The sequence below is a fragment of the Camellia sinensis genome, unplaced genomic scaffold (assembly GCF_055761805.1).
Source record: "Camellia sinensis isolate YWXY unplaced genomic scaffold, ASM5576180v1 Unanchor3, whole genome shotgun sequence".
Classification (NCBI taxonomy): domain Eukaryota; kingdom Viridiplantae; phylum Streptophyta; class Magnoliopsida; order Ericales; family Theaceae; genus Camellia; species Camellia sinensis.
In genome coordinates this window covers 2889587-2916809 of record NW_028129178.1, presented here as the reverse complement: position 1 = coordinate 2916809, position 27223 = coordinate 2889587, and the positions used below count along the sequence as shown (strand labels likewise).

The following is a 27223-nucleotide window of genomic DNA, read 5'->3' as shown; positions in this document are numbered from 1 at the left end:
AATAATAAAAAATTTATTATTTGAATTAATGCATTTATTGTTTGAATTTTTAAATTTTTTTTATTAAAAAAATTTAAAACAAATAAACTTCTTTATTTATTTATTTTTAAAACAAAAATGAACTCCTTGAAATCCATCAAACGATCCTTCAATGTTACATATTTCTTTAATTAGATCATCTTTTACTCTATAATTTAGACATGTTTTTATTCTATAACACAAAAGAACCTCAAGTCCTTCGTATTCAATTCATCAATATATATAAAATTCTAGAAGAAAAAAAACTTTACAGATTAACATATTATGTCTCACCGTTATTATTAAACCTTAATTTAAAAGAATATATGTAATCAATTAAAATGATTCGATCCAATGTTAGTTTTCTCAAATAATAAATAGAAATCCATTCTATTGTGAAATGGAATCGTTGCCCATTTTATTACATAGAACCAAGACACATATAATGACCAACATATATACACAAGAACAATTACATATTAAGAGCCAATGCATGACCATTAAACCTTATACTAAAATTAAATAAGCTCTTTATTAAAAAAAAATACAAAATATAAAAAAATTCAAATTCCAAAAGAAAATCACCAATTTATATTTGCGCATATAAATTATTAAAAATATATGACAGAAAATAGCTACTTTGAGACATTGGAGTTTGAATAAAATTTTCCAAAACATCTATTTTAATAAATATATCTATATATATATATATACACACTAAGTGCATATAGGCATTTTGAATTTTTTCTTATGAAAAGTTTTGAGAATTTAATAAAAATTTGAAAATAAATATTTTTAATAAAAAAATTTATCTTAAAAATACATATAGATATTTTGAATATAGTTATTTTGAATATTTTTATTAAAAATACTTATTTTGAGAAATAATTAGTGATAAAAAATGGAAAATTACATGTTAGTGATGTTTCAAAAAATAAATTACAAATTCATGAAAAAGTTTATAAGTTTACATTTTAATGTTTATAAAGTCTTCCATTAATTTGAAAATATATTTTTTTAAATATACACTGATGTGTAATTTTTCTTTAATAAAAAAAGATAAAAAAATAAAAAGAAGGTGAATTGGAGAGTTGGCAGTATTAGAACTGTGGGGATGTATTTTCTGAATACCAACACGTGGCATGGTGATGCCGACGTATCAGCCGAGGTGCCACGTGTCCTGGTAGTTATGCCAAGGTTACCTAGGCAAGGCCGAGGTGATCTCCGAAGATATCGGAATCCGAGATAAGCGGATAAGGGACAAGAGTCCTAGAGTAAAGAGAAGACTTAGCCAAGATAAGGATAAAACTCCCTAAGAGTTTTATCTTTATCTCTTGAAGAGTCCAAGTCAGTATTGAATTAGAGTCCATAGAAGTCAGACTTCTAGTGGGACTTGGATTTAGTAAACTATAAAAGAGAGGCACCCCCGTGGGTCTAAGGTAGGCAGTTTTATACTCAAGCTTGTGAGTTTAGCACTTGATTATCTTTAAGAGATATACTGACTTGATCGTCGGAGTGCCCCCGGGTGGAAGAGCCACCGCTGGAGCCTTTTCTTTTTGTTATAGGTCTGTTGAAGCCATCTATTCTGCCGGTGCTCTCCAGCTGATTACTAGGCGGGCAATGTGGTCAGAAATTACTCATACAATTTGGCGCCGTCTATGGGAATCTTAGAAGAATAGATGGCCAGTGATGGACAGAGGGAAAACATGGGGGCGACACTCCTTCTAGAAGTGGCAGACCAATTGATCTTGACGTTGAAGGAGACAACCACAGTACAGAAAATCATGACCAGGGCCACGGAGAGAAAGACGTCGGCCAGGAGGGCGGTACTTCGAAGCGAACAGACCAAAGCAAGTATTATAACGAAGATAACCTTCAGGTATGGAGGGATAGGTGCTTACGGAGAGATGAGGAAGTAAAAGACTTGGCAAACAAGCTGGCAGACCTTCAGTCGGTCGTCAACTTCATGATGCAAAATAATGTCATGCAGCCACCATACCCGCTGCAGGACACGCCGATACCAGCAACCAATGCCCAGAAGGGAGGAAGAACAACAACCCCCGAAGTCCCTCAGCACACCAGGAGTGGAAGGCACTCTCACCGACCTTCTAGGGAAGTCGGACGAGAGGAGCCAAGACAAGAAGAGTCCCGAAGGACATATCACGTGAAGGATCCAAGGCCAAAAGAACATCGGCATGTTCAATGGCAAGCACTCTGCTTTGACACAACCCATGAAGAAAGATCGAAATGGGCCCACCACGAGGCCAAAAGTAGTGTGCCAAAAAGATTGAAGTCCAGAGATAGCCGAGCTCCAGGTAGGAGTAAAGAAGACTTGAGGAATTACCTCACAAGGAGGTAGCAGAATGTTGAAGCCGAGGTGACTTCCGCAGTTAATCCAAGAACACCATTCTCGGTGGAATTGGACAAATTTAAAGCACCAAAGAGATTCAGTATGCCGAGGTTCCAAATTTATGATGGTAAGTCAAACCCCAACTTTCATGTTGGACTATACCTGAACTCAATGGCATTATACAGTGGGAACGAGCCGTTGCTCTGCAAAGTATTTCCCTCATCCTTTGGGGAAATTGCGTCCGATTGGTTCCATAAACTACCGAAGGGAAGCGTAAAGACATGGGAAGGCCTGGCCGAGATGTTTGTAGCCAGGTTTGTAACAAACAAACTACAGCCCTTAAGGGTCGACGCCCTAATGGCTTTAAGAATCACCAAGGAAGAAGGCCTTAGGGCCTACGCGAAGAGATACTACGAGGTGTTCAATCGAATACCCGAATGCAACCAAGAAGTGGCGGTCGGGTCTTTCAAGAACGGCCTGAAAGATGACTGCCCACTGCGGAAGTCTTTGGCAAAAACACTGCCAAAAAGCATGGAAGAACTCATGGCAAGAATCAAGAAGCACGCCAGAGCCGAGGAAGATACATCAGGAAACAAAGAGATAAAACAGGAGAAGGGAAACGGCTCGCCGAAGCAAGGCCGAGGTACCAATGGGCCGACCAAACAAGAAACAGAATTGAAGGGTAAACAGGCAGTGACGACGGTGTTCCGAATCCCTATCCATAAAGTCCTGGACCAAATATGAAATCAACCCTGTTTCAGGGCACCGGCAAGAGCACCAGGGGAATTTATAGAAAGAAACGTTGGTAGGCGCTGTGCTTACCATAATGAAGAAGGACACCCAACTCAGGGTTGCAGAGCCTTAAAAGCACACTTAGAAGACCTAGTAAGGCAAGGCCATCTGAGGGACCTTGTTGATGAGGCCAGGACAAGAGAAGAACAGGCAAGATTGCCTCAAGCACCAGCAGCACCACCTCCCCCAGCACAACAACCACAGGCAGGAGGACCAAGGGTGGTTAACGTAATCCACTCAAAGGTAAACGAAAGCGACATTTGGGGAGAAACCCAAAGAGTAAAACACCTGCAGCACGTGAACCAGGTTGGATACAAAAGACCTCGGCCTGAAGAATGCCAAGGACCGATGATAACTTTCACTGAAGCCGACCTTGAGTTGGTCCAACATCCGCATAATGATGCCTTGGTAGTATCCCTCCAAGTTGGGAAATGCCAAGTGAAACGCATCCTGATAGATCAAGGCAGCTCTTGTGACATCATGTATGTTAAATGTTACAAGGAACTAGGCCTTCACCCAGACGACATGGAGCAATCGAATGGCCCGATGGTCGGCTTCAACGGATCGCCGACATGGCCACTTGGCGCAACAAGCTTGGAAGTTCAAGCCCGCACAAAGAAAATTAAGACGGAATTCATTGTGATTGATACGCCCTCGCCGTATAACATCATCTTGGGAAGGCCTTGGTTGCATGCAATGGGGGTAGTTCCCTCAACGCTGCATCAACTATTGCGGTTCCCAACAGAACATGGGATTAAAGGAGTCAGAGGAGATCAACTACAGGCAAAAAGTTGCTCCATGGCAGCAATGAAGTCTACTTGCAGCATTCAAGAGCTAAAAGAAGCAGAGATTGAACACGAGGACATAGAGGTCCTAGAAGATGTCAGCAAGGAGCCAACCGAAAAGAGTGAAGAGACACTAAAGAAAATCCTTGTCCAGGAGGGCGAAGAAGAACGCTTCTTTCTTCTCGGCTCAAGCTTAGCCGAAGAAGAGGAAAGAGAATTAGAAGATTTTTTAAGAGCCAACATTGAGGTGTTCGCCTAGACACCTTATGAAATGTCTGGCATTGACCCCGAAGTCACTTGCCACAGACTGAATGTCGACAGGTCGGCAAAACCTGCGATTCAACGAGCTAGAAGACCGACGTTGATGCACGTCGAAGCAGTAGAAGAAGAAGTAAACAAACTTCTGGAGGCCAGTGCCATCCGAGAAGTTCACTACCCGACATGGCTGTCCAACACAGTAGTAGTGAAAAAGAAGAACGGCAAATGGAGGGTCTGTGTAGACTTTACCAGCCTTAACAAAGCCTGCCCCAAAGACAGCTTTCCTCTGCCCAAGATTGACCAACTAGTAGACGCAACTTCAGGGCACGAAAGGATGAGTTTTTTGGACGCATACAGAGGGTACCACCAGATTACCATGTACCCTCCAGACGAGGAGAAGACCGTATTCATCACCCCTAAAGGCTTGTATTGTTACAAGGTAATGCCTTTTGGGTTGAAAAACGCAGGAGCAACTTACCAAAGGTTAGTAACAAAGATGTTCAAGCACCTGATTGGCAAAACGTTAGAAGTCTACATCGATGACATGGTCGTGAAGACCAAGGAATCTAAGGGTCATCTTGCCGACCTAAAAGAAGTCTTTGATATACTCAAAACATACCAGCTCCGACTCAACGCATCAAAATGCGCGTTTGGCGTTGGATCAGGTAAGTTTTTAGTGTATCTGGTAATAAGAAAGGGCATTGAAGCCAGCCCAGACCAAATCAAGGCCATCCTAGAGCTGCAGAGCCCGACGTCGGCAAAACAGGTTCAAATGCTTACTGGAAGGGCCGCAGCCCTAAACAGATTCATCAGCAGAAGCTCAGACAAATGCAGACCCTTCTTCCACCTAGTGAAAAAAGCCACAGACTTTCTGTGGACAGAAGAATGCGAAGCCGCTTTAGCCAACCTAAAGAAGTACTTGACCACAACCCCGGTTCTTTCCAACCCAGAACCAAGGGAAAAACTGTTTTTGTACTTGGCAATTTCAGAACACGCAGTAAGTGCAGTACTAATCCGAGAAGAAAAAGGGGAGCAAAAGGCTGTTTATTATGTTAGTAAAACCTTGGTCGATGCAGAAACAAGGTATCTACCACTGGAGAAATTAATGCTAGCCTTAGTAATGGCTTCAAAGAAGTTGAACCATTACTTTCAGGCGCACAAGATTGTGGTCCTAACAGAGCACCCACTGAAGTCCTTGTTGCAACAAGGAGACTTAACAGGAAGGATAGCAAGATGGGCAGTAGCCCTAGGCCAGTATGACCTGGTGTTCAGGTCAAGAACAACAATTAAAGGCCAAGTTTTGGCCGACTTCGTGGCAGAATTCACACCCGAAACCATCGAACATCGGGCTCCGTTGAGCCAAGATGAGCATTGTCCCAGCAAGCAAAAAGAATCCCAGCCTAGGGCAAAAGAACAAAGAAAGGAAAAACTCAGACCCTGCAGCATCTACATCGGCGATTCATTCAGACTGTTCATCGATGGAAGTTCGAACCGACAAGAAGCGGGGGCAGGAGTGCTGCTGATATCTCCAGATGGAGAAATAATAGAACAGTCCATCCGTTTGGGGTTCAAGGCCTCAAACAATGATGCGGAATACGAAGCATTAATTGCAGGGCTAAAACTGGCAGCAGCATCAGAAGCAGATGAGGTAATAGTTTTTTGTGATTCACAACTTATTATTAACCAGTCCACAGGTGAATTTGCAGCCAGGGACGAAAGGATGTCGGAATATGCAAAAGAGGTCATCAGATTGGCAGCCCTATTTCAAAAATGCCGACTACTCCAAGTTAGCCGAGATGACAACACCCACGCCGACGCGTTGGCGTACCTGGCAAGTTCAATGCACACTGGAAAAACAAGGACAATTATAATCGACTATATGTCGGGCCCGAGCATAGAACTAAAGAGCACAAAATAGGAAGCAATGTGTGTGGACATGGGGCCAAGCTGAATGGATGCAATTGTTGCATTCTTGAAAGAAGGAAAGCTGCCAAAAGATCGTAAAGAAGCACACAAAGTCAGACTGAAGTCAGCAAGATTCTGTCTGACAGAAGATGGACACCTCTACAGAAGGTCCTTCACTGGACCACTTTTAAGGTGCGTACACCCTTTGCAGGTTGAAGATTTCCTGTATGAAATTCATGAAGGAATTTGTGGAAGCCATGCTAGGGGCAGATCATTAGCCTACAGGGCCATTACCCAGGGGTATTGGTGGCCTTACATGCAGAAGGATGCTGAAGCCTACGTAAAGAAGTGTGAACAATGCCAAAAATTTGCACCCTTAATACATCAGCCAGCTGCTGACCTAAACCCAGTATCCAACCCTTGGCCGTTTGCCCAATGGGGCATAGATCTGGTTGGGAAACTTCCCCAGGCAACTGGGCAGAGAAAATACTTGCTGGTGGCAACAGATTACTTTACAAAGTGGATAGAGGCAGAACCTCTTGCCAAAATCCGAGATGTGGACGTCAAGAACTTTATATAGAGAAACATTATCACCAGATTTGGGATTCCAAGAGCAATAGTTGCCGACAACGGAACACAGTTTGACAGCAAACTCATCAAGAGCTTTTGTACGAAATTCAAGATCAAGAATTACTTTTCAACACCAAGTTTTCCCCAAAGTAACGGTCAAGTAGAAGCATCCAACAAAGTAATTTTGGATGGAATAAAGAAGAGGCTGCAGGCAGCAAAAGGAAAGTGGGTAGACGAATTGCCTAACGTGCTTTGGACATATCGGACTATGCCGAGAAGATCAACAGGGGAATCCCCCTTTGCCATGGCTTATGGCACAGAAGCTGTCATCCCATTAGAGATCGGCATCCCAGGGATCAGGACCCAGGGAGTAGAGAATGGTACCAACGACATACTCTTAGCCCGAGATCTGGATCTTTTAGAAGAACGAAGAGAGAAAGTTACAATTCAGCTCGCAATATACCAGCAACAGCTTGCTAGAGCTTACAACAAGAAGGTCAATCCAAGAGATTTTCAAGTCGACAACCTAGTCTTGAGAAAAGTCGTCGGCAACAAGAAAGATCCCAGAGAGGGCAAGCTTGGCCCAAACTGGGAAGGACCCTACAGAATTTCTTCGGTATTAGGCAATGGAGCTTATCGGCTAGAAGATAACGAGGGCAAAGCACTGCCAAGACCTTGGAACACTTGTAATTTGAAATTCTTTTGTCATTAGATGTGCAGAATTTTTGGCCGATGTCATCAATAAAATCTTTTTCCTTTTTCTTTAAAACACATACGAGTGATAAAGTTACATATTGGTGTTTTTTTAAGACATGAATAATGAGAACCCAAGTAGAACTCAGGTTCACATTGGGGGCAGAGAGAAGACAGAGACACTTAGTTCACTTGTTGAAATTTGTAGCAATTTACAAGTCAGAATTAAGCTGATTCCTTATCTTCACTTGTTGAAATTTGTAGCAATTTACAAGTTGAAGTTAAGCCGAGATTATTCCTTAATTCACTTGTTGAAATTGTAGCAATTTACAAGTCGGAATTAAGCTGATTTCTTATCTTCACTTGTTGAAATTTGTAGCAATTTACAAGTTGAAGTTAAGCCGAGATTATTCCTTAATTCACTTGTTGAAATTTGTAGCAATTTACAAGTTGGAATTAAGCTGATTCCTTAATTCACTTGTTGAAATTTGTAGCAATTTACAAGTTGGAATTAAGTTAATTCCTTAATTCACTTGTTGAAATTTGTAGCAATTTACAAGTTGGAGTTAAGCTGATTCCTTATCTTCACTTGTTGAAATTTGTAGCAATTTACAAGTTGAAGTTAAGCCGAGATTACTATTTCTCTTCACTTGTTGAAATTTGTAACAATTTACAAGTCGAAGTGAAACCGAGGTTATAGTTTGCACACTTATAGCAATCTACAGGTTGATCCAACCAAAGAAGATGCTTAACACTTGTTGAAATTTGTAGCAATTTACAAGATAATGTTAAGCCGACATGTGATCATCTGTTGAAATTGGCAACAATTTACAGGTTGAGGTAAAAGCTAAGTATATTGTTCAAACACTTGTTGAAATTTATAGCAATTTACAAGTTGATCATTGTTATTACTTGAGAAAAAAATTTACAGTGTATGGTAACACTTGTTGAAATTTGTAGCAATTTACAAGTAGGTTAGACCGAGATCACTGTTTAAATACTTGTTGAAACTTGAGAAGAAGCTTGCAAAGTTAACATTGAATAGTATATGTTAAACACTTGTTGGAATTTATGAAGAGTTTGCAGGTCTGTATCTTGCCGAAGTAAAACGTTATTGTACCCGAGGTATGTAACCCCGAGAATATTGCACAAAGGAGGCAAAATGGAAAGGCATGCAAAATATTCCAACTATAGAATCAGACAGACGCAATTAAGAGAAATTAAAGATTAAAGCATTCAGACGAAAACAGTTGCAATTGTATACAAAGAAGGCACTACGGCCAACCAGAAATAAAGTTGTATTCAACAGAAGCAGAAGATACATCAGCTAACTAGAAGAGCTTACATTGTTTTAAAACCAGAAGTACAGAAAATCTTATATTATCCAAAGAAACAAAAAGAGTACGGAAGACATCCAAAGTTATGATTCCTCAGTTTCAGGAGTGATTTGGGTCTGGACCTCGGCCAATTCCTGGGGAACTACTTCAGCAGCCTTCTCTGCAGCCAGCTCGGCATCAATCTCTACAAGCGTTTTGTCAAGACTTCTTTCAACTAAGAGAAGGTCGGATGATAATTGCCCTGTAACAGCTTCCTTGGGCGCCTTCCCAACCTCATCACCCTCTTCATCCAAGGTTAAGTCCATGACTTGCTCAGTTGGAGGAGGGGACTTGGCCTCAGTAGCATCCTTGGATTTTCTCACCAAGGCCTTATCATCATTGTTATCCTCATTCTCGGCTTTAGACTCAGACTCAGATTCTTCTTCGGCCTGACTTGGATGTGGAAGAGGAGGAAATGTGAGAGGAATAGCATCGGCATTGCGGAAAGGCGAGTCAACAGGGAGATCAAGTTTTTTTATCAGGGACATCCAACCAAGGGAATATCCCCTGTTGCATGCCTGCCTGACTTGAAGCTTGTAATCCTCAGTGACATCGGCCACGCCCTGAGCATATGCCTTCTCATCAGCCTCTTTGATTTCGGCTTTCTTTGTGGCCAAGGCTTCCTGAAGTTCCTTCTCGGCCTGGGCCGTTCTCGCCTCGGCCTCTTTCTTTTGGGATTCAGCAATTGTCTTGATGGCCTCAGCAGATTCGGCCTTTTCCTCGGCTAAGGTTTGGGCTTTGGTGGCAGCCTCAGCCTGGTCTTCCAGCTTTTTCACTTACTTGAACAGAGTGCTGGAGCATTAGGGCATAGTTCTCATATTCACTATACCCGGCATTCCGCTCCAAATCACCAGGAAGGAGTAGTGCCGTAGTAAGGGCAACGCCGACATTTATGTCATCGGCGCTTTCATTGGTCATTATGGGCCTATCTTCCAGAGTAATCTGGGGAGCCCAAGGAACATCAGATTTTTTGGACCCCAAGGTCGTCGCAGACGAGGACCTCGGCTTCTTGAGTTGGGTGGATTCTGATGGCTGGGCCTTCGCAGACCTCTTGGCAGAAATAGAAGCAGTTTTTTTACTCTCAGCCAATTGAGAGATGGACAGAGCATCCTCAGCCTCAACCTCAGTAGCTTTGGCCTTAGGCTGAGCCTTTTTTATTCTCTTCGGCTTTGGTGGGGACATGGTTTGCGTCGGTTGAGCGTCAACATCCGTGGGAAGATCGGCCAGGAGATCTTGGGCAACAGGCTTCGGGCGACCCATCTCAGCAGTTTTGACGAGTCGTCGCCGACGTTTTCTTTTTGGTATTGGGATTAAGTATGGGGCTGAAGTTGATGGTTGGTCGGCTGGATCAGAGGTTGATCCTTGGTCAGCCCGAGATGTTGATGTTGTTTGCAGAGTGGTAGCAGAGGGAGGAGATAGGCTCTTCTTCTTTCTTTTTGGGACGTCGGGCAATATGGATTTGTATGTCAGAATAAAATTCAGTAACAGGAGAGCCTTGCGCTTGTGGATTGGAAGATCTAGGAGCTTCTTTAAATCTTTTCCTGGGAAGAAGGATTGGCGGAAGTTTTTTGGCGGCTGATGAAGATCTGCAGGACAAACAAACAGACATTAGAAACAGACAAAGTTTTGAAGAGTTGGAAAAGAAATAACTAAGTATTAACGCTTTGCCCTCTTTAACTGTTCGAGAAAGAGGGTAGAGGTAAACATCTTCGTCTGGACCAAATTCCCAATTTCTCGAAGCAATGACAAAGTCATCCCCGGCTCCCTTGTTGGAGTCCGGGAGGTCGGCTACAATTTTGAATTCAGTAGACCTCGGCTTGAGGTAGTAGACGTAACCTTTTTCCTTCAGGTTAAGGGGGCACATGGTATAACAATATTGTACATCGGCAAGGGTAATCCTAACATTCTCCAGCCTAGCTAGGGCTATGATACCAAAAATCACTCGATAAGAGTTTATGGCAAGTTGCATAGGGTTCAACTTGTAAAAGTGAAGAATTTCGCGAAAAAGAATGTTAAGTGGGAGCCGGAGTCCGCACTCAGTAAAAGGTACTATGGGGAAGGGCATTGAATCATCTGTGGGCATGATAGTGTCATTATCTTCAGCTAGCCTCAGATGGACATCGGCAGGAATAGAGAACTCCCGCCTAAAGTACTCAAGTTTGGTCGGGGTATCTACCCTATGTCTCTACATACCCATAACGTCGACCTAAAGACAGAGGGCTAGGTTTCAAAAAGAAAGGTATTCTTAAGGGGTTGTCCGGACCACGGCGAAACCCTAGGTATATGCTGGTAAGGATTGTTTCAGTTTTCCTTAAATTAAAGGTTCTACAAACAAATCCCAAGCCTAAGAACTATGAAGATGAAGATCAAAGGCACAGATCTGGAAAGGAAAAAAACAGAAAACAAGAAACAAAGAATGACGTTTCAGAAACGAAGAACAGAGGTATGGTTCTCAAAAGCGAAAGAAATACAGAAATAAAAGGGTCAAGAACAGTGGCAAGAAAAGTATTAAAACAGTGCAAGTGTTCAAGATATGAGTAAAATCATGGAAAAGAGGCATCCGGATGAATAGTTCAGCAAATCAAAGGTTTGAATAGCGTAATAATGGCAGTAAGTAAATGAAAGCACATAAAAGAAATCGGGAATAAGAGAAACAGAGGCTTACCAGAACAAATGAAGCCGGAATAAAAGGTCACCGAGGTAAGGCAGCGGTTGCAGACACGACGGAACGGCGAAAACTTCAAAGGGAGAATGAAGACGGTTGCAGAGCTTGGAGCTAGAGCAATGGCGGATTTGAGAGAGTTTAAGAGAGAGAAAGCCAGAAAATCGAAAACAAAAGTAAAGAGACGAAAAGAAAGGGGGAAAAGTTTTGTAAACAAACTTGAAACGGCGACAAAAGCAGGGCATTTATTACGCCTGGAGCAACGCACACGTCAGACGGCGTAGATGGGTGAAATACAGTTTTCAGGCGCGTCACAGACACGGGCCAATAAGGATAAAGCACGTGAGGGGAACGGTTGAGAAAAGGTGCATGACAGCTCATGCGCGTGGAGGAGTTTGTTTGAGTTCTTGTTCTTTGATGAAAGCATGTCGGCCTAAAATGAATGATCTCGGCCGAAGAGTTCTCACGCCAAGGTACTGGAAGAAAATACAGATATAGGTTCCATCACCTCAGAATGCCGAGGTAATAGAACCTAGGGGGCAGTTGTGGGGATGTATTTTCTGAATACCAACACGTGGCATGGTGATGCCGACGTATCAGCCGAGGTGCCACGTGTCCTGGTAGTTATGCCGAGGTTACCTAGGCAAGGCCGAGGTGATCTCCGAAGATATCGAAATCTGACATAAGCGGATAAGGGACAAGTATCCTAGAGTAAAGAGAAGACTTAGCCAAGATAAGGATAAAACTCTTAGGGAGTTTTATCTTTATCTCTTGAAGAGCCCAAGTCAGTATTGAATTGGAGTCCATAGAAGTCAGACTTCTAGTGAGACTTGGATTTAGTAAACTATAAAAGAGAGGCACCCCCGTGGGTCTAAAGTAGGCAGTTTTATACTCAAGCTTGTGAGTTTAGCACTTGATTATCTTTGAGAGATATACTGACTTGATCGTCGGAGTGCCCTCGGGTGGAAGAGCCACCGCCGGAGCCTTTTCTTTTTGTTACAGGTTTGTTGAAGCCATCTATTGTACCGGTGCTCTCCAGCTGATTACTAGGCGGGCAGTGTGGTCAGAAAATTACCCATACAAGAACTATGGAGAAGATGAGAGACGCATTTTCATCATTTCATTCTAAAACTTAACGGCATCTACGGACTAAATGACATAAGAAATTTTTTTTGAAAATGTCGAAAAAAATAGGGGGAAATTATTTATAAGTCCTATTTGCAAGACTTATTTAATGTGAAGTTTTATGAATCTTCTTTTAGAGTTTTAAGTCGTATTTAAATAGGAATGTGTTCCATAAGATCCTATGAATTGTAAATGAATGATATTTGTGTACTATTATATCCCTAATTTGTTTCTAATGTCACGTTAGATTTTGAAATGTCACATTGAGTTTGGAATGTTACATATTATATTTACGTATTGAATTTCAAATTTCTAACCATATAAATATGATCACAATTTATGGCAATATTGAATTTTTCATATATGATATTTTCATTAATTAAGTTATTTTGAATTTCAGAATCATATGGCAATGCTATGTTGATTTGGAAATGTCACATTGAGTTTGATATGTTACATGTTACATTTAGGTTTTGAATTTTAAATTTTCAACTATATAGATATGATCACAATCTATAATAATATTGGATTTCCCATATATAGTATTGCCATTAAGTAGTCCATGTATAGTATTACCATTAATTAGGTTGTTTTGAATTTCAAATTTATGACCATATAGATTTGATTACAATCTATGGTAATAGTGGATTTATCATATATTCAACTATATAGATATGATCACAATCTATGATAACATTGAATTTCCTATATATAATATTGCCATTAATTAGTCCACATATAGTATTGCCATTAATTAGATTATTTTGAATTTCAAATTTCTAACCATATAGATATTATTACAATCTATGGTAATATTGGATTTCCCATATATGGCACTGCCATTAATTAGGTTGTTTTGAATTTCAAATTTTTAACAATGTAGATATGATCACAATATATCGTAACATTGAATTTTCCATATATGGTATTATCATTAATCAAGTTATTAATTAATTAAGATTGTGGGTAGATGTGTCCATAAGAAAATCACAGGATCTATTGGCTTATAAGTTTTTTCATAGGACCATATTTTGTATAAGTCTTTCAAATAGGATTCATAAATAATTTATCCATGAATCTAAAAAAAATAAATAATTTATCCAAAAAGTAAAGGGGGTCGGTGTAAATTTAGAAACTATAGGGATGTCATTGCAATTATGCAAAATCTCAAGAGAGTTAAAGTGTAACTTTTGACCCAAAAAAGGTGTAATTTATTCCATTTATAATATATATACATAGAGAGAGAGAGAGAGAGAGAGAGAGAGAGAGAGAGAGAGGGAGGGGGGGAAGGCTGGTTTCCTGAATTCAGCAGTTGAAAGTGTTGAATGGCTAAACAAGCTAATTACCCAATTCAACCTTGGCACCAGGCGGGTTATGAGATTTAGGGGGCAAAGCGGATTTTGGAAATGTGACCTCCTCTTATATTGGAGAAAAAATAATTACAAATAAAACGATAAGTTATAAGAACTTTGGGTATGGCTTCTACCTAGTATGGGATCGGATTAGATCGTACTGTTGGGTCCGTGGGAGCCCATCACGGATCCCGTTTTGATAATCTGGACCGTTCAATGTGTAGAAATCGTCGAGTACTATATGCCTGTAAAAAATCACGTTGATCGGATATCAATAGCTATATGATCAAATCAGTTCCATATTAAAAAAATTGGACGGTGAACAAATTAACGGTTGTCAAAAAACTGTTTTGATCACATAACTATTGATATCCGATCAACGTGATTTTTTACAAACATATAATACTCGACAATTTCTACACATTCAACGGTTCAGATTATCAAAACGGGACCCGTGGTGGGCCTCCACGGGCCCAACAGCACGGTCCGGACTGGACAGAAGCCATACCAATAACTTTTTTATTTGTTTGTAGTTTGTATATATAGTTATTAAAATTATAAATAAAAATTTACTTTCATATATTAAGATAAGAAGTAATTATTACAAATAGTCAAAAAATAAAATAAAAATCTAATCTTGTTGCTTTATAGTTTAGTAATATCGAGTTTATAATTGAATCAACTGTCACATAAATATTACTCTTCTCGCATTTTTAGCTACAAAATTACTAATGAAACTTGCATAATCGAATTTATCTACCATATCTTTTTCAATGGCTAACAAAACTAACCCATTCAAACTAGTATTTGGACCTTTATATATATATATATACATATATATATATATATATATATCTAAAATACAAAATTATATTTGGAGCTCCTATTTTCAACCCAAATTTAGAGCTCAAGGCGCAAGCGTTTCTTGCCTGCCCTCAGTGTTGGGCCTGCTTGGCACATAACTTTAAATACAAGCTTTGGGGCGCAAAATATTTTCAGTGGTTTGAGCTAGGTTAATTTGGAAAGATGGTTAAAAACTAAATTTTAACTTTTAATTTATTTTGGGTTATATTGTCTCTCTACTTTTTTACAAGTTTTTTCAAAAAAAATCAAAAAAATCAAAAAATCAAAAAAAATCAACTTTTAACTAACTTCTTAAATACAAATAGGGCTGAGCAAGAAATCCGTGAAATCTGTAATCTGATCTAGTCCAATCCAATCTGATAGGTTTGGATTGATTTTTTGAATCCGAGGTTCGGTTCTGGATTGAAGAATTAAAAATCCGTAATCCACGGATTGGTTCCAGATTGAACCCCACAGTTCCGGATTTGAACCGATCCGGACCGTATACAAATAGTCTATATTTTTATTATATATCCTCCCTTATAGGATCTTCTTTTATTCTATATAAAATCTAAACTCAAACCTAAAACCCTATAATATCTTCTTTTATTACTTTTGTTTGTTAGTTTTTAGTTTTAATTCATAATGATCTAAATACTTATGGTGAAACCAGTTTTCTTATGGTTGTTTAAATTCTAGAACAGTATGTCGCTATTATAAAAAAACATGTTGTTATTGTGAAACTAATATAGCGCTATATTTATATTTTTATAAAATTAAAGTGTTATATATATATTTTTTTGTTATTTAATTATGTGAATCCGTGGTTCTAAACCGATCCAATCCATATTTAAATAGATTGATTCGGATTGGTTCCATGATTTAAACGGATTAAATTGGTTCTAATTTTTTAGGAACCGTAGATAACGGATTGGTCCTAGTTTTATCCCAATCTGATCCAATCCGGACTATGCTCACCCCTAAATACAAATGTGAAAGAGAAAGCACAACCTCCCACACAAGCATACTAGAGTTTTGGTTTCTCTGCTAAGATCAAATATTAACACTACACGTTTAGATTTAAAATTTATGAAGGTAAAAAGAAAGAAAAAGAGAAAAAAATAATAAAGAGAACTCTGCCTAAATCCTTCTGTTATTATTAATTTACCCTTATTATTAAATTGAGCTGAAATTGTTGGTTTATTTGCTGAAATTGAGTATAAATTTAGCTGAAATTGTTTCATTATTTGATAAAATTGAGTTGATATTAACCCATAATGAAGTAATTACTTAGATGAGATTGAACTGAAATTAAAAATTTTGTGGGTTTTATTTAGGATAAAAATAATGTCTTACCTGTCTTTTGTCCAGAAGGTTTTATTTCACAAACTATTTGGCACAATGAAGTTTAATTTCAAATGTAGTTGACAGAAACAAAAATGTAGTAAGAAAATTAATTTCAATAATCCAAAAAATAGGAATGTATATCAAACACCATTTACTGTATAAGAATAATTACATGATCAGATTATAGCTAACTTGATGACTTCAATTTTCTTGCCTAAAATTGAGCCGCGATCTGCAAACCGAGAGAGAGAGAGAGAGAGAGAGAGAGGGGTGGAAAAAGAAAAAATCAAATATCCAAAATGAAAATGGAAAAACTGAGGTAGGTACTTCTAAGTTTAGCTTTGTTGAACGGAGGTAAACACCATTTAACAGGCTTGATGTGAACATTTGAACAAGGTATAAAGCTTCTTCAGAGAACTATAACTAGGAATTCTATCTCAAATCTCATTGAAGCAAAAAAACATCTTCTAGTCATGTTGGAAGTTACAAATTGATAGACTAAAAAATGTGAACATGTCGTCATATCTTCCTATTGTGTTTAATGAATTGACGAACATCAAACAAAGTTACAAGAATTATTCCAAATTTCCACAGCCAATCCTTTCCTTTTAACAAAAATATTCACTTCAAAAAGTTCTTATGAACCCTTCTGCATAAGGTGGATCAAACCAGCCTTGAACGTCTGTGTTGTTCGTATGTTAAAACCCTGATACATGACAAGGGTCCTTCATTAATTGGTGTGTGGGGATTGTTCAAGAACTGGAAATGAAGCATTGGTTTTACCACAACCAAGTGATTCTATATCAACCGAATTAATTATCTGAAGATGCATCAATTGTAGGAGAATTGCACCAAAATTCTCCAACGGTATCAGCTTCCAACTACGTTGTCCCGTTGAAAATGCTGTAAATATCACTGGAGATTGCCACAGTGCTCGAAGACACAGCAGTAAAAATCATCACCCACGATACCAGTCTATCTTTCTTTGTTGATATTGCATGAGTATCCCTGTATGAGGAAGTAAAAAATATATATATATCATCATGATGCATTAGAGAAAAGGTAATGTCATGTTCTGTAAATCTGAGATGGAAGGTTCTAAAATCAACATGCAGATACAACAATTCAATCTGCAGATTCTCCCTTTTTTAAGAAGTGATGCTATTTGATTGAGTTTTTTAGTATAAGAAAACAAATTATGATCCTGGTACTTTACATGGCCCAAAAAACTTCAACAACAGGAAATTCTTGCCAGTAAAAAAAATAAGGGTCAAGTATGGCTGTGAATCTAAATTAAGAGGCTTTTAAAACCAAAATGTCCTTTTTATTTCCAGAATAGATGGAAATCCTTTAGAAAATAGTTTGAATCTGTTAAAATCCACCTACTCTCCACCTACTTCACCCACTTAAACCTACTCCACTAAACCTAACCCACTACACCACTATCACCTCACCTACTCCACTAAACCTAACCCACTACACCACTACCACCTCCACTTCACCTACTCCTTACCTACTACACACTCACCCTCTTCTATATATAGGAATCATGAATCATTGTAATAGATATGAATATATATCAATCAATAATACATACAATTTATTCTCTCTCTATTTCTCTTTATACATTAAATTTTACATGGTATCAGAGCAAGGTTAACAACCTAGTCATTCTGCTTCACCGGCGGGCGGCAGTCTCGCCTTGGCCGCCCGCCGGACCTCAACACATACCTCCTCTCCTTTCACCTTGGTCTCACCTTTCCGATGCTCTAGTCTATACCATTGAGGTGCCAAAGGGCTATCTGGTGGAACCCTTGTAGGCACTTCATTCATGTCGAAAGTCACTTTCGCTATAATATCATCACCACCTTCATCGGCGTCATCCAAGTCGGCAACGGCAGCTTCGAAAGCGTCCTCTTCACAATCATCCCTCTCTACAACCCTTTACTGGATACACTCTGGGCACAGTACCATGCCTGACCAGTTCAGGCCCTTGACCAAGGAAGCCCCAAGCCCACTTGTTAGGTGGCCTTGGTTCATAGCTCTTGCTTTCCTTTTGTATGCCTGGAGAACAGTCTTGTGGGAGTTGTCCAACTGGAAAAAGGTTTTATCAAGTATTACCCAGTTCGTGGGATACCTCTTAAAACTTGCACTGGCCCTTATTTTCCATTTCATTGGTGATCCAGTAACTTCTCTGATCAGAGGAATAGAAACTACACTTTACACCATTCGAGCTTTCTACTCAGCAGTGATAGCATATACTCCTATTCCAGAGCTGACTCTGATCATCGTGCTGGTGTCTTCCGTAATTGCCATTGCTGAAGCTTCTGTTCCAGACTCTGTAGACAGCCAACCATACCTTCTTACAGTAGCTGGCTTAATCGGTTTTGCAGCCGTGAGAGACTTCATCTCCGAGCTGTCCTTCTGGACGCTCCTATTGGGATTGTTTGGTTTTGCTCGGTTTGTTAAGAAGAGGGATTATGTTTCTCCTGTGACAGCTACTCCGAATCCAGATGTTCTCATCTGTACACTGATGTTTTCCATCACTGAAACAAAGTTTGGGACGTAGATTTTGCTGTACCACTTGGCATATACCACTCCACTTCCTTTTCCTCTCATCTTCTCCGATGCTCAGATTCTCCAACCCATATTTTTTTCTTTTTTCTTTCCACACACTCCTGTTCCCCACTCAACTTTCTTTTTCTTTTTTTTTTAATTATTTTACTCCATCTTTTGAAAAGAAAACGAAACACAAATTGATTCTTTTTCTTATATATATATATATATATATATATTTCTTTTTCTTCTTTCCACCGCCCAACTTTTCTTTGAACCTCAACTTTTTATCTTTTCTTTTAAAAAATATATATATATATATATTCATTCCCTCTCATTTTTTCTGCTGAGTCTTGTAGCTTCCAGCCATTCGGATTTGCACAATACACCCATATTTTATTCATCTCAGGGATCAACCCCGATCACAATTTTACACACACACAAAAAAAAAAAAAAACAAAACAAAACAAAACAAAACAAAACAAAAAACAAACAAACAAACACCCACCCACAGTGGAATTTTTCTTCTCTACTCTGCCGCCGGTCTTTTCTTCTTGCTTCCGTCCTGGGCGGCCCTTGCCGGTGTTGCCTCCGTATTTCCCACTCCACTGGGCATGATCACTACTCCCTGCTCCTCCACTGCAGCATATGGCGGACCTCCAAAACGGAACATCACGGTGGCCTTCCGCTTCAGCTCCTTATTTTCCGCCTTTAGCACACTTATCTCTGCTCGCGCATCCTTATACATGCGTTGGAGCAGAGCCAGCTGGGAGTTTAACTGCTGCACCTCATTTGCCCTACTCTGCAGCCGGTTCGACAAGTTTGTAACCGCAGTCATGGTTTCCACACATGACTTCAATGTATACTGATTGGCTTCCACATCCGACTGCACTGCCATTCTTTGCTCCACCGACCGCATCGGAAAGTTCAACGGAGCAAACTCCGGGGCGCTTGGTTGAGGTTCCAGTGCCACCGCACCAGTTATCTCTCTTGTTGACTCGTTGAGGTCGGGAAAGAGGGTGAGCAGACCGCTGGAAGACGAAACCATTTTCTGGGTTACAAAGTGTTCCAAAGTTTCTCTCTCCGAAGAGGCAGAGTTTTTCAGAGACGGGTTGGTTTCAGCGGTTTCAGACTGGTATGCACAGCCTCTGCCTCACCCTTGGTTTAAATAGCCAGGGCCGATCCGCGCATCGCGCGCCACTTGCCGCCAGACGACAAACGGGCGCGCCAGCCAAGGCACTCACGTGCCTCGCCATCATATCTGGCACGCCTTTTTATGGCTTGGGCACGCCTTTTGATGGCACGCCTTTTTTGACAGATTGGGCACACCTTTTGAGGGTACGACTTTTTTAGGGGTCCGACAAGACTCTGTAAACTGTCCCGACATTGATTCCGGTTAGCTCCTTTATGGGTCCGACAAGACTCTGTAAACTGTCCCGACATTAATTCCGGTTAGCTCCTTCATGGGTCCGACAAGACTCTGTAAACTGTCCCGACATTGATTCCGGTTAGCTCCTTCATGGGTCCGACAAGACTCTGTAAACTGTCCCGACATTGATTCCGGTTAGCTCCTTCATGGGTCCGACAAGACTCTGTAAACTGTCCCGACATTGATTCCGGTTAGTTTCTACAAGGGTCCGACAAGACTCTGTAAACTGTCCCGACTTTGATTCCGGTTAGTTTCTACAAGGGTCCAGCAAGACTCCGTAAACTGTCACCACAACTGTCACAACATTGTCTGCTACAACGGTCCGACATGACCCCATAAACTGTCTTCTACATCGGTCTGACACCGCTATCTAGTGTCCTCTACACCGTTATGACAACACCATACAGTGTCCTCTACATGGTTATGACACCCCCATACAGTGTCCTCTACAACGTTATGACACCACCATCCAGTGTCTTCACCAATGGTCTGACACGACCATACAGTGTCTCTTATCCTCTTTTATTTTTATGTATTTTCTTGTTTTGTTACTCTCTCCAAACTCAAGTTGGTTAGTTCCTATCCCCCTTGAGTTTGCGGGGTGCTGTTAAAATCCACCTACTCTCCACCTACTTCACCCACTTAAACCTACTCCACTAAACCTAACCCACTACACCACTATCACCTCACCTACTCCACTAAACCTAACCCACTACACCACTACCACCTCCACTTCACCTACTCCTTACCTACTACACACTCACCCTCTTCTATATATAGGAATCATGAATCATTGTAATAGATATGAATATATATCAATCAATAATACATACAATTTATTCTCTCTCTATTTCTCTTTATACATTAAATTTTACAGAATCTTTTCTACAACATTCTAAATCAAAATGAAAGTTAAGTTTTAACAATGGAAAATAATAAATATATTTGAGGATTTTTTTTTTTTAATAGAAAGGTACAAAATCATCCAACAATGTGCCTTTTGTATACTATCTCAGGATCCAAATTGAACTAATCTTATTGTGCTAGCTACAAAATAAGGCCAGTAAGAAAGGAATTGTCGAAATACTGTTAGTCTGAACCTTAAACCAGCAAATTTTATTTTTTTGGACCATTATGGATCTGAAATACAACGAAGCATGTTCACATTTCTTGGAATGGACTATTGCTAAATGTGGCAACTTGCAAGTAAAGTAACTATAATCATTGTGACTCACCTAAGAGCAACAGCAGCTGGAAAAATGAATCCAACGGAGACAGTAGCTGTGGCACCAGTGAACTGGAAGGCATCCCATATGCTAGGCACAAAATTGGCTCCCAGAAAAATGAAACCCATGAGAGCCGCTGTTACTGAGAAGAATCTCCTGTTGTCAAAGGCAATCGGAATGGCATATGGAAAAAGTAGACCATCTAGGTTGAGGCGAAGGGAAAAGAATATGATTGGGAAAACAAGCATTAGGTGGATGCAATAACTCACTCTCACCACATCATTAAGCAAGGAACTATAAGGGATTCCAAGATCAGCGTCAAAATTGGCAAGTACATCATCCAGTGTGTGATTCCCAAAGAGGAGAAATCCAAAAAAGCTGGTAGCAAGATAGACAGATAAGCATAATGTGATTGATGTCCGGACAATTGACTTCATCTGGCTGGGGTCTTGTAGTTCATTGTCTATTGGGTGAACTGTAAAATCCATTAGAACAAGAAAGAATAGTAAATTATGTGGAACTGAGCAATTAAATATATCTAAATTATTTGAAGTCTTGCACAGAGATAACTATGGTATATTGTAAGCATTACATTTCATGCAATGCTATAAGTAGGTGCCATCTTTGCAACAAATAAGAGCAATGACCATCTATGAAGACCTCAATCAGCTAAATTAAGTATTTAAGTTGCAGTTAGCAGATGGCCATTTTATTATAGTGGGCTTCAATCAAATGCCACAATGAATAAAAAGTAGCCACATATATTATTACTCTTCAACAACAAATACCTGTGGAAAAGGTTTTTCTTCAGACTAATTGCAAAACTTGAATTTCATCATAAAGAACAGGCATACCAATCATGAGCATGTCTCTACTTCAACCTTTGTTCACATTCATATTGTCAAACAAATGAGACTAGATAGGGGAAAAGAACATTTTAATGCATATAACAGGAATATTTGTTTAACAATAGCATCATCTAAAATATAAATCAATAGCACCTCCTTGGTGATTGGGTATTTTTAACCTTTTGTCTTCAAACTATAAAAGTAAACTTAAGAAATCCACTGCATGACCCCATGACCCCTATAACAGAAACTTTTCTTAAACTAGGCTTAAAGAATAAAGTTGGGACTTTCTGGTGAAGTTAACAGTCAACTTGTTCAGAACTTGATAAGTTGGCAAATCCTATTAAATAAAAATATCACTTTCCTGTTGCATTCTTTATTTTTAAGCTTACCAATAGCTTCATTTCGGACTTACAAACAAAGCATCACAAAACCAGGTAGCCTGGAAGTCAAGTCAAGAAACATATATAACCATTTTGGGACAAAATTGAGTATTTGGTTTATGAGGTCAAAAGAATACCAAACTTTGAAGGTTATAGAAGTTTTTGTGCTTTTCGGAACTAAAACATAACAGAGAGGATGAAGAGATTAGAACTCACTATTATGGTGGCAGATATAGGCAGTGACTAGTATAGGTACAGTTGTGAAAAGCTTCCAGAAAGATGCCTGATCAACAAGTTCAGGCAGCAAGCGTGGCATTTCAATGCTTCCATTTCTCAATTTAACAATAGCTACTCCTGCTGTGATCACTACAAATACGACAGCCAAACCAACAGACAAGGCTGATGTGTACCTCAATGAATCTGAAATAATAAAAACAAAAAGAATCAGTGAAATTGTCATTTATTGCAACAAATGATATAATAACTGCAAATAAGTGACAAGATGTAACAATATATATCAAAACACTAAGAAGCACGGACACGGATACAAATGCGGATACGGGACACAACGATTTTAAAAAAATGGGGACATGGACACGGCTGGGACACGGCAATAAAATATTTTTTCATATATTTTTATTTGCATTCTAGATTAATATTACATTCACAAACAATCAGTATTAATAAAAATAACTAATTCTACATTTAAAAAAAAAAAATTTAAATTAATACTTATAGTTTATATCTTTTTTTTATAGATGATCTATTAAGTATTTAAATCTATAAAAAAAAAATAGTAAACATTCACCATTCAATATTCCTTAAAAGTACTAAAGAAAATGGGGGAAAAAGACAACTTGGCATATCCCTAGTCTATCCCTAAAGTATCCTGGCGTGAGCCCTAAAAATAAATTAATTAAATAAGGTGCCACGCCATGTGGCGTGTCCCATACGTGTCCCCAAAGTAGCCGCATGTCCCCGAAGTGTCCATGTGTCTGACATGGATACGCCATTTGTTTTGAAGTGTCGGTGCTTCATAGTCAACCCATAATTATATAAGAGAAATTGTCATTTATTGCAACGAATGATATAATAGCTACAAATAAGTGACAAGATGTGACAATATATAATAACTCTTGTAGTTGATTTGTATTTATTGTCTTATGAAGTAAAAATTGATTACATATATATCAATACATTCGTCAAGACGTGACAAATGATGTTTATCACTAAAAGAAAAATTTATCATTGAATTTTAGGAGAGTAGTGAATGATTTTCAAAATTTCAGGATCATATTTTCTGATTCCCGATACGTGATGCTTGATACTTTGGATGCCATTACACTGCGACCGATACTAATACGTATCCCAATACTGCTATTTAGAACCCACCGACAAAAAAAAAATCTAAACTAAAACTGGTGCCTACTGAAAGCATTGATGTCAAGAGCAATAAAAATAGCCTCTGAGGTTTTTTTCTCCAACATTCCAACTGTGCAAGCTTGTCCAGCAAACCAAAGGGCTTTCCATTAATGAAGTTTGGAAAGTGTTCACCAGTACCATGTTCATTGGTTCCACAGCAATCTAAAATATCCAATTGGATACTTTCACCATAAATACAACCAATAGCTTTGCAATAATGCTTCCAAATTTCCTTTTACTGATCTTCATTATTTTCATTCTAGTAAATTGATTGGAATAGTTGTCCTCTCCCCAACGCAACACTAAAAGCCATTGCATTGTGTTGTTAGGCCTGGTAGGGCTCTTAAGTCTTAATACTGATGATAACAATAAGATGCAAATAAAGAGATTTCTCGAATCTTCAAATATAAAATAGGAATTCACTTTGTTGGTTAAGTGTAACCAGTCTCATGATGCTCATTGCACCTAATGACTTGGTGTACCAACTAAAGGTAATCAATAACCCCATCAGTGGATTGGCAGGTTCTTAGAGGAGGGCTGTATTGAGCTTAAGTAGGCACCCATTGACTTTGAAAGCAACGTCAACGCCAAATGTCAATTTGTTTAATCACACATGCTATGCTGAATGTGAAGATAAACAAACTGAGCTTACTACAATGTTTACTTTCTGAATCATCACTTATTCAAGCCGGTTTAGTTCTTTTACTTGCACATAAACTAATCACAGAATTGGACACAACCCTCTCACATGGGTGTGGGCCAGACACAACCTTTTCACATGGGTGGTTCTGTGATCAGTTTGTGTCCTAGACTTTTTCAAGGTGGTTTTCTAGTAGAAAAACAATCTCACCTCTTCTCAACCCCACCTAAACTACCTAAGCCATGCTTACTAGAGACACAGATAACTGAATTTTGCGTTTTATCTTCACATTAAGTAAAATTAAAAAAGGTTATACATATATATAAACGGAGACACTATTCAAAGACTCACCAAGGCGTTTGAATGAAATAAGAGGAGCAAAAACAAGGATGGTTGTGAGAAGCAGTAGGACGGAACGTTTGTCCCACCATTGTTGCCCAAACCATTCCTCCATCACACCTGAATAGTGGATCCCATCTGACCATGTCCCTGACAGCACGTCACCTGTTCACAAACTCACATTGCTTGATCAGTATCAAACAGTCAAAAATGAGCAACAAATTAACCAACAAAACAGTGTCAAACAAAACGTAAACAAAGAAGAGCACTAGCATCCTTAACATGTAGGCGAAGGAACCTAGTTACCCAATTGAAGGGTGAACCGTGACCCAATTAAGAGCAACTATGGCTGCGTCCAGAGCAAGGTACAACATATTACTCACAAGGGTGAATTACAGTTTTGATCTTCAGTATGACATTTGTGTCATTTTGGTTCCCCAATGTTTAATTGTGTCAATTTAGTCCCAAAGCTATAGAAAGTGTTTCAATTTGATCCACAATGTATAGAAAGTTATCCCCAAACCTCTTTTCGTCATCGACGGCATTAAAGTCAAGGGTAAATGTATAACTTTGGTGATCAAGATAAAACCGATCACATATTTTAGGGACAGGATAATTTTTTACATTAACGACACCACATATTTTTGGGACTAAAAATGTAATATTTTAAGTGAATTCCACTCTTAATCCTGACTTTAATGCCTATTGATAGAATTTGTTCGGAGATAAAACTGAAACACTTTTATATATCAGGGACAAAATTGACATAATTTCAATATTAACGACTACAATGACACAAACTTCATACTTTGAGAACCAAAAAAAAAAAAAGTAATTGAACTAGTATTTTATCTTAACCAAGCCAAAATTACTCTGGCACTAGTGTCTGCTCAATTCAAAACATATAAAACCTAAATGTATGATCAACAAAATAAACAAAAATTTCAAAAAACTGATTTCGTAAATTGGAAGTATGATCAACAATAGAAAGAGAGGTCAATGGATTGTACCAATGATGATCATGTAGACAACGAGCGTGCCGAGATTGTTGATGACGATACAGGCCTGCAAGAGGTTTCGTCCTGCACCACCGAACGCATCGCCGACGAGTCCCGAGTAAGAGAACGCCTTGGAAGCTCTGCTGAACCTCAATATCATATCGATCGAAGCCTCCGTCAGCATCGCGCCGAGAACGATAACGATGAGTCCCGGGACCATCCCTAACTGCTTCAGAGTGGCCGGAAGGGCCATGATTCCGGCACCGACGATGGTGGTCGAGAGGTTAAAAACTGCGCCGGAGAACGACGCGCCGCCGAAGCCGCCTTCGGAGTCGCCGTGATTCTGAGGGAGGAAGGGAGTCCTAGGGCTTCGACGGTGCTTCCGGTCGGCGAAGGTCATTTTCTTAATTTGCGATTGCGAATTTTGGGGCTTCCGATTTTTGGGATGGACGATTTTGGATTCGGAAGAGTGGACAAAAGCAAAAGCGAGCTACCAATTTTTATTAACGGTTTTTTAATGCGGGGAATTTTACGCGGGAACCAACTTGGACAACCATTTTCTTCCTGATACGACGAATGAGTTGATGACACGTGTAAATGGTCCCACTAAATAGCGTGGAGCTTCGTAGACTCCGATCGTTGAAAAGTAAATGAGGCAAGTGGTCACTTGCCATACCAAACCTACTCAACAATTAACAAATGAAGAAAAAAAGTTAATATAATGTTGTTCGTGGTCACCATCAACATACTGGTTTACTCTCCGATGTACCCGAAAAAAAAAAAAAAAAAAAAAAACATACTAGTTATTATTGAAAATTACAAACATATAGATCAGATAATACCGATATAGATAAATAATCATAAATTAATTTTTAAAATTAAATAACAATGTAAAATTTATTTAGAATATGTAGTAAAAATAATTTAAAAATAATTAAATTGTATTCATTTTTATTAGAGTTACATATAAGGAAAAAAAAATTCTTCTGTCGTTAATTGTGTACTCTAAGTTCTTAATATTAGGAGTGAGCATGGTTCGAATTGGACCGAATTGGGATAAGATCAGGACTAATCCGTTACCTACAGTTCCTAAAAAATTGAAACCAATCCAATCCGTTTAAATTATAGAACCAAAGTGAACCAATCCATTTAAACACTAATTGGATCGGTTTAGGACTACAGATTCACATAATTAAATAATAATAATAAAATATGTATAGCACTTTAATTTCATAAAAACATAAACATAGCGCTATATTAGTTCTACAATAGCAACATGTCTTTCTATAATAGCGACATACTGTTA

At 39.0% G+C, this 27223-nt stretch overlaps 2 protein-coding genes across 2 annotated transcripts; one reads left to right on the top strand and one right to left on the bottom strand.

Annotated features, from left to right (window-relative positions):
* Nucleotides 1-16402: 16402 nt before the first annotated feature.
* LOC114265469 (amino acid transporter AVT6A-like) lies at nucleotides 16403-26408 on the bottom strand. The gene is made up of 5 exons (XM_082912266.1): nucleotides 25930-26408; nucleotides 24932-25084; nucleotides 22735-22938; nucleotides 21297-21762; nucleotides 16403-17084 (listed from the first exon to the last, which is right to left on the bottom strand). The coding sequence occupies exons 1-5, from the start codon at nucleotides 26315-26317 to the stop codon at nucleotides 16958-16960; spliced, it is 1338 nt and encodes a 445-aa protein (XP_082768392.1). The 5' UTR covers nucleotides 26318-26408; the 3' UTR covers nucleotides 16403-16957.
* LOC114303849 (uncharacterized) lies at nucleotides 17908-18645 on the top strand. The gene has a single exon (XM_028249003.2). The coding sequence runs from the start codon at nucleotides 17908-17910 to the stop codon at nucleotides 18643-18645; it is 738 nt and encodes a 245-aa protein (XP_028104804.2).
* Nucleotides 26409-27223: the final 815 nt, after the last annotated feature.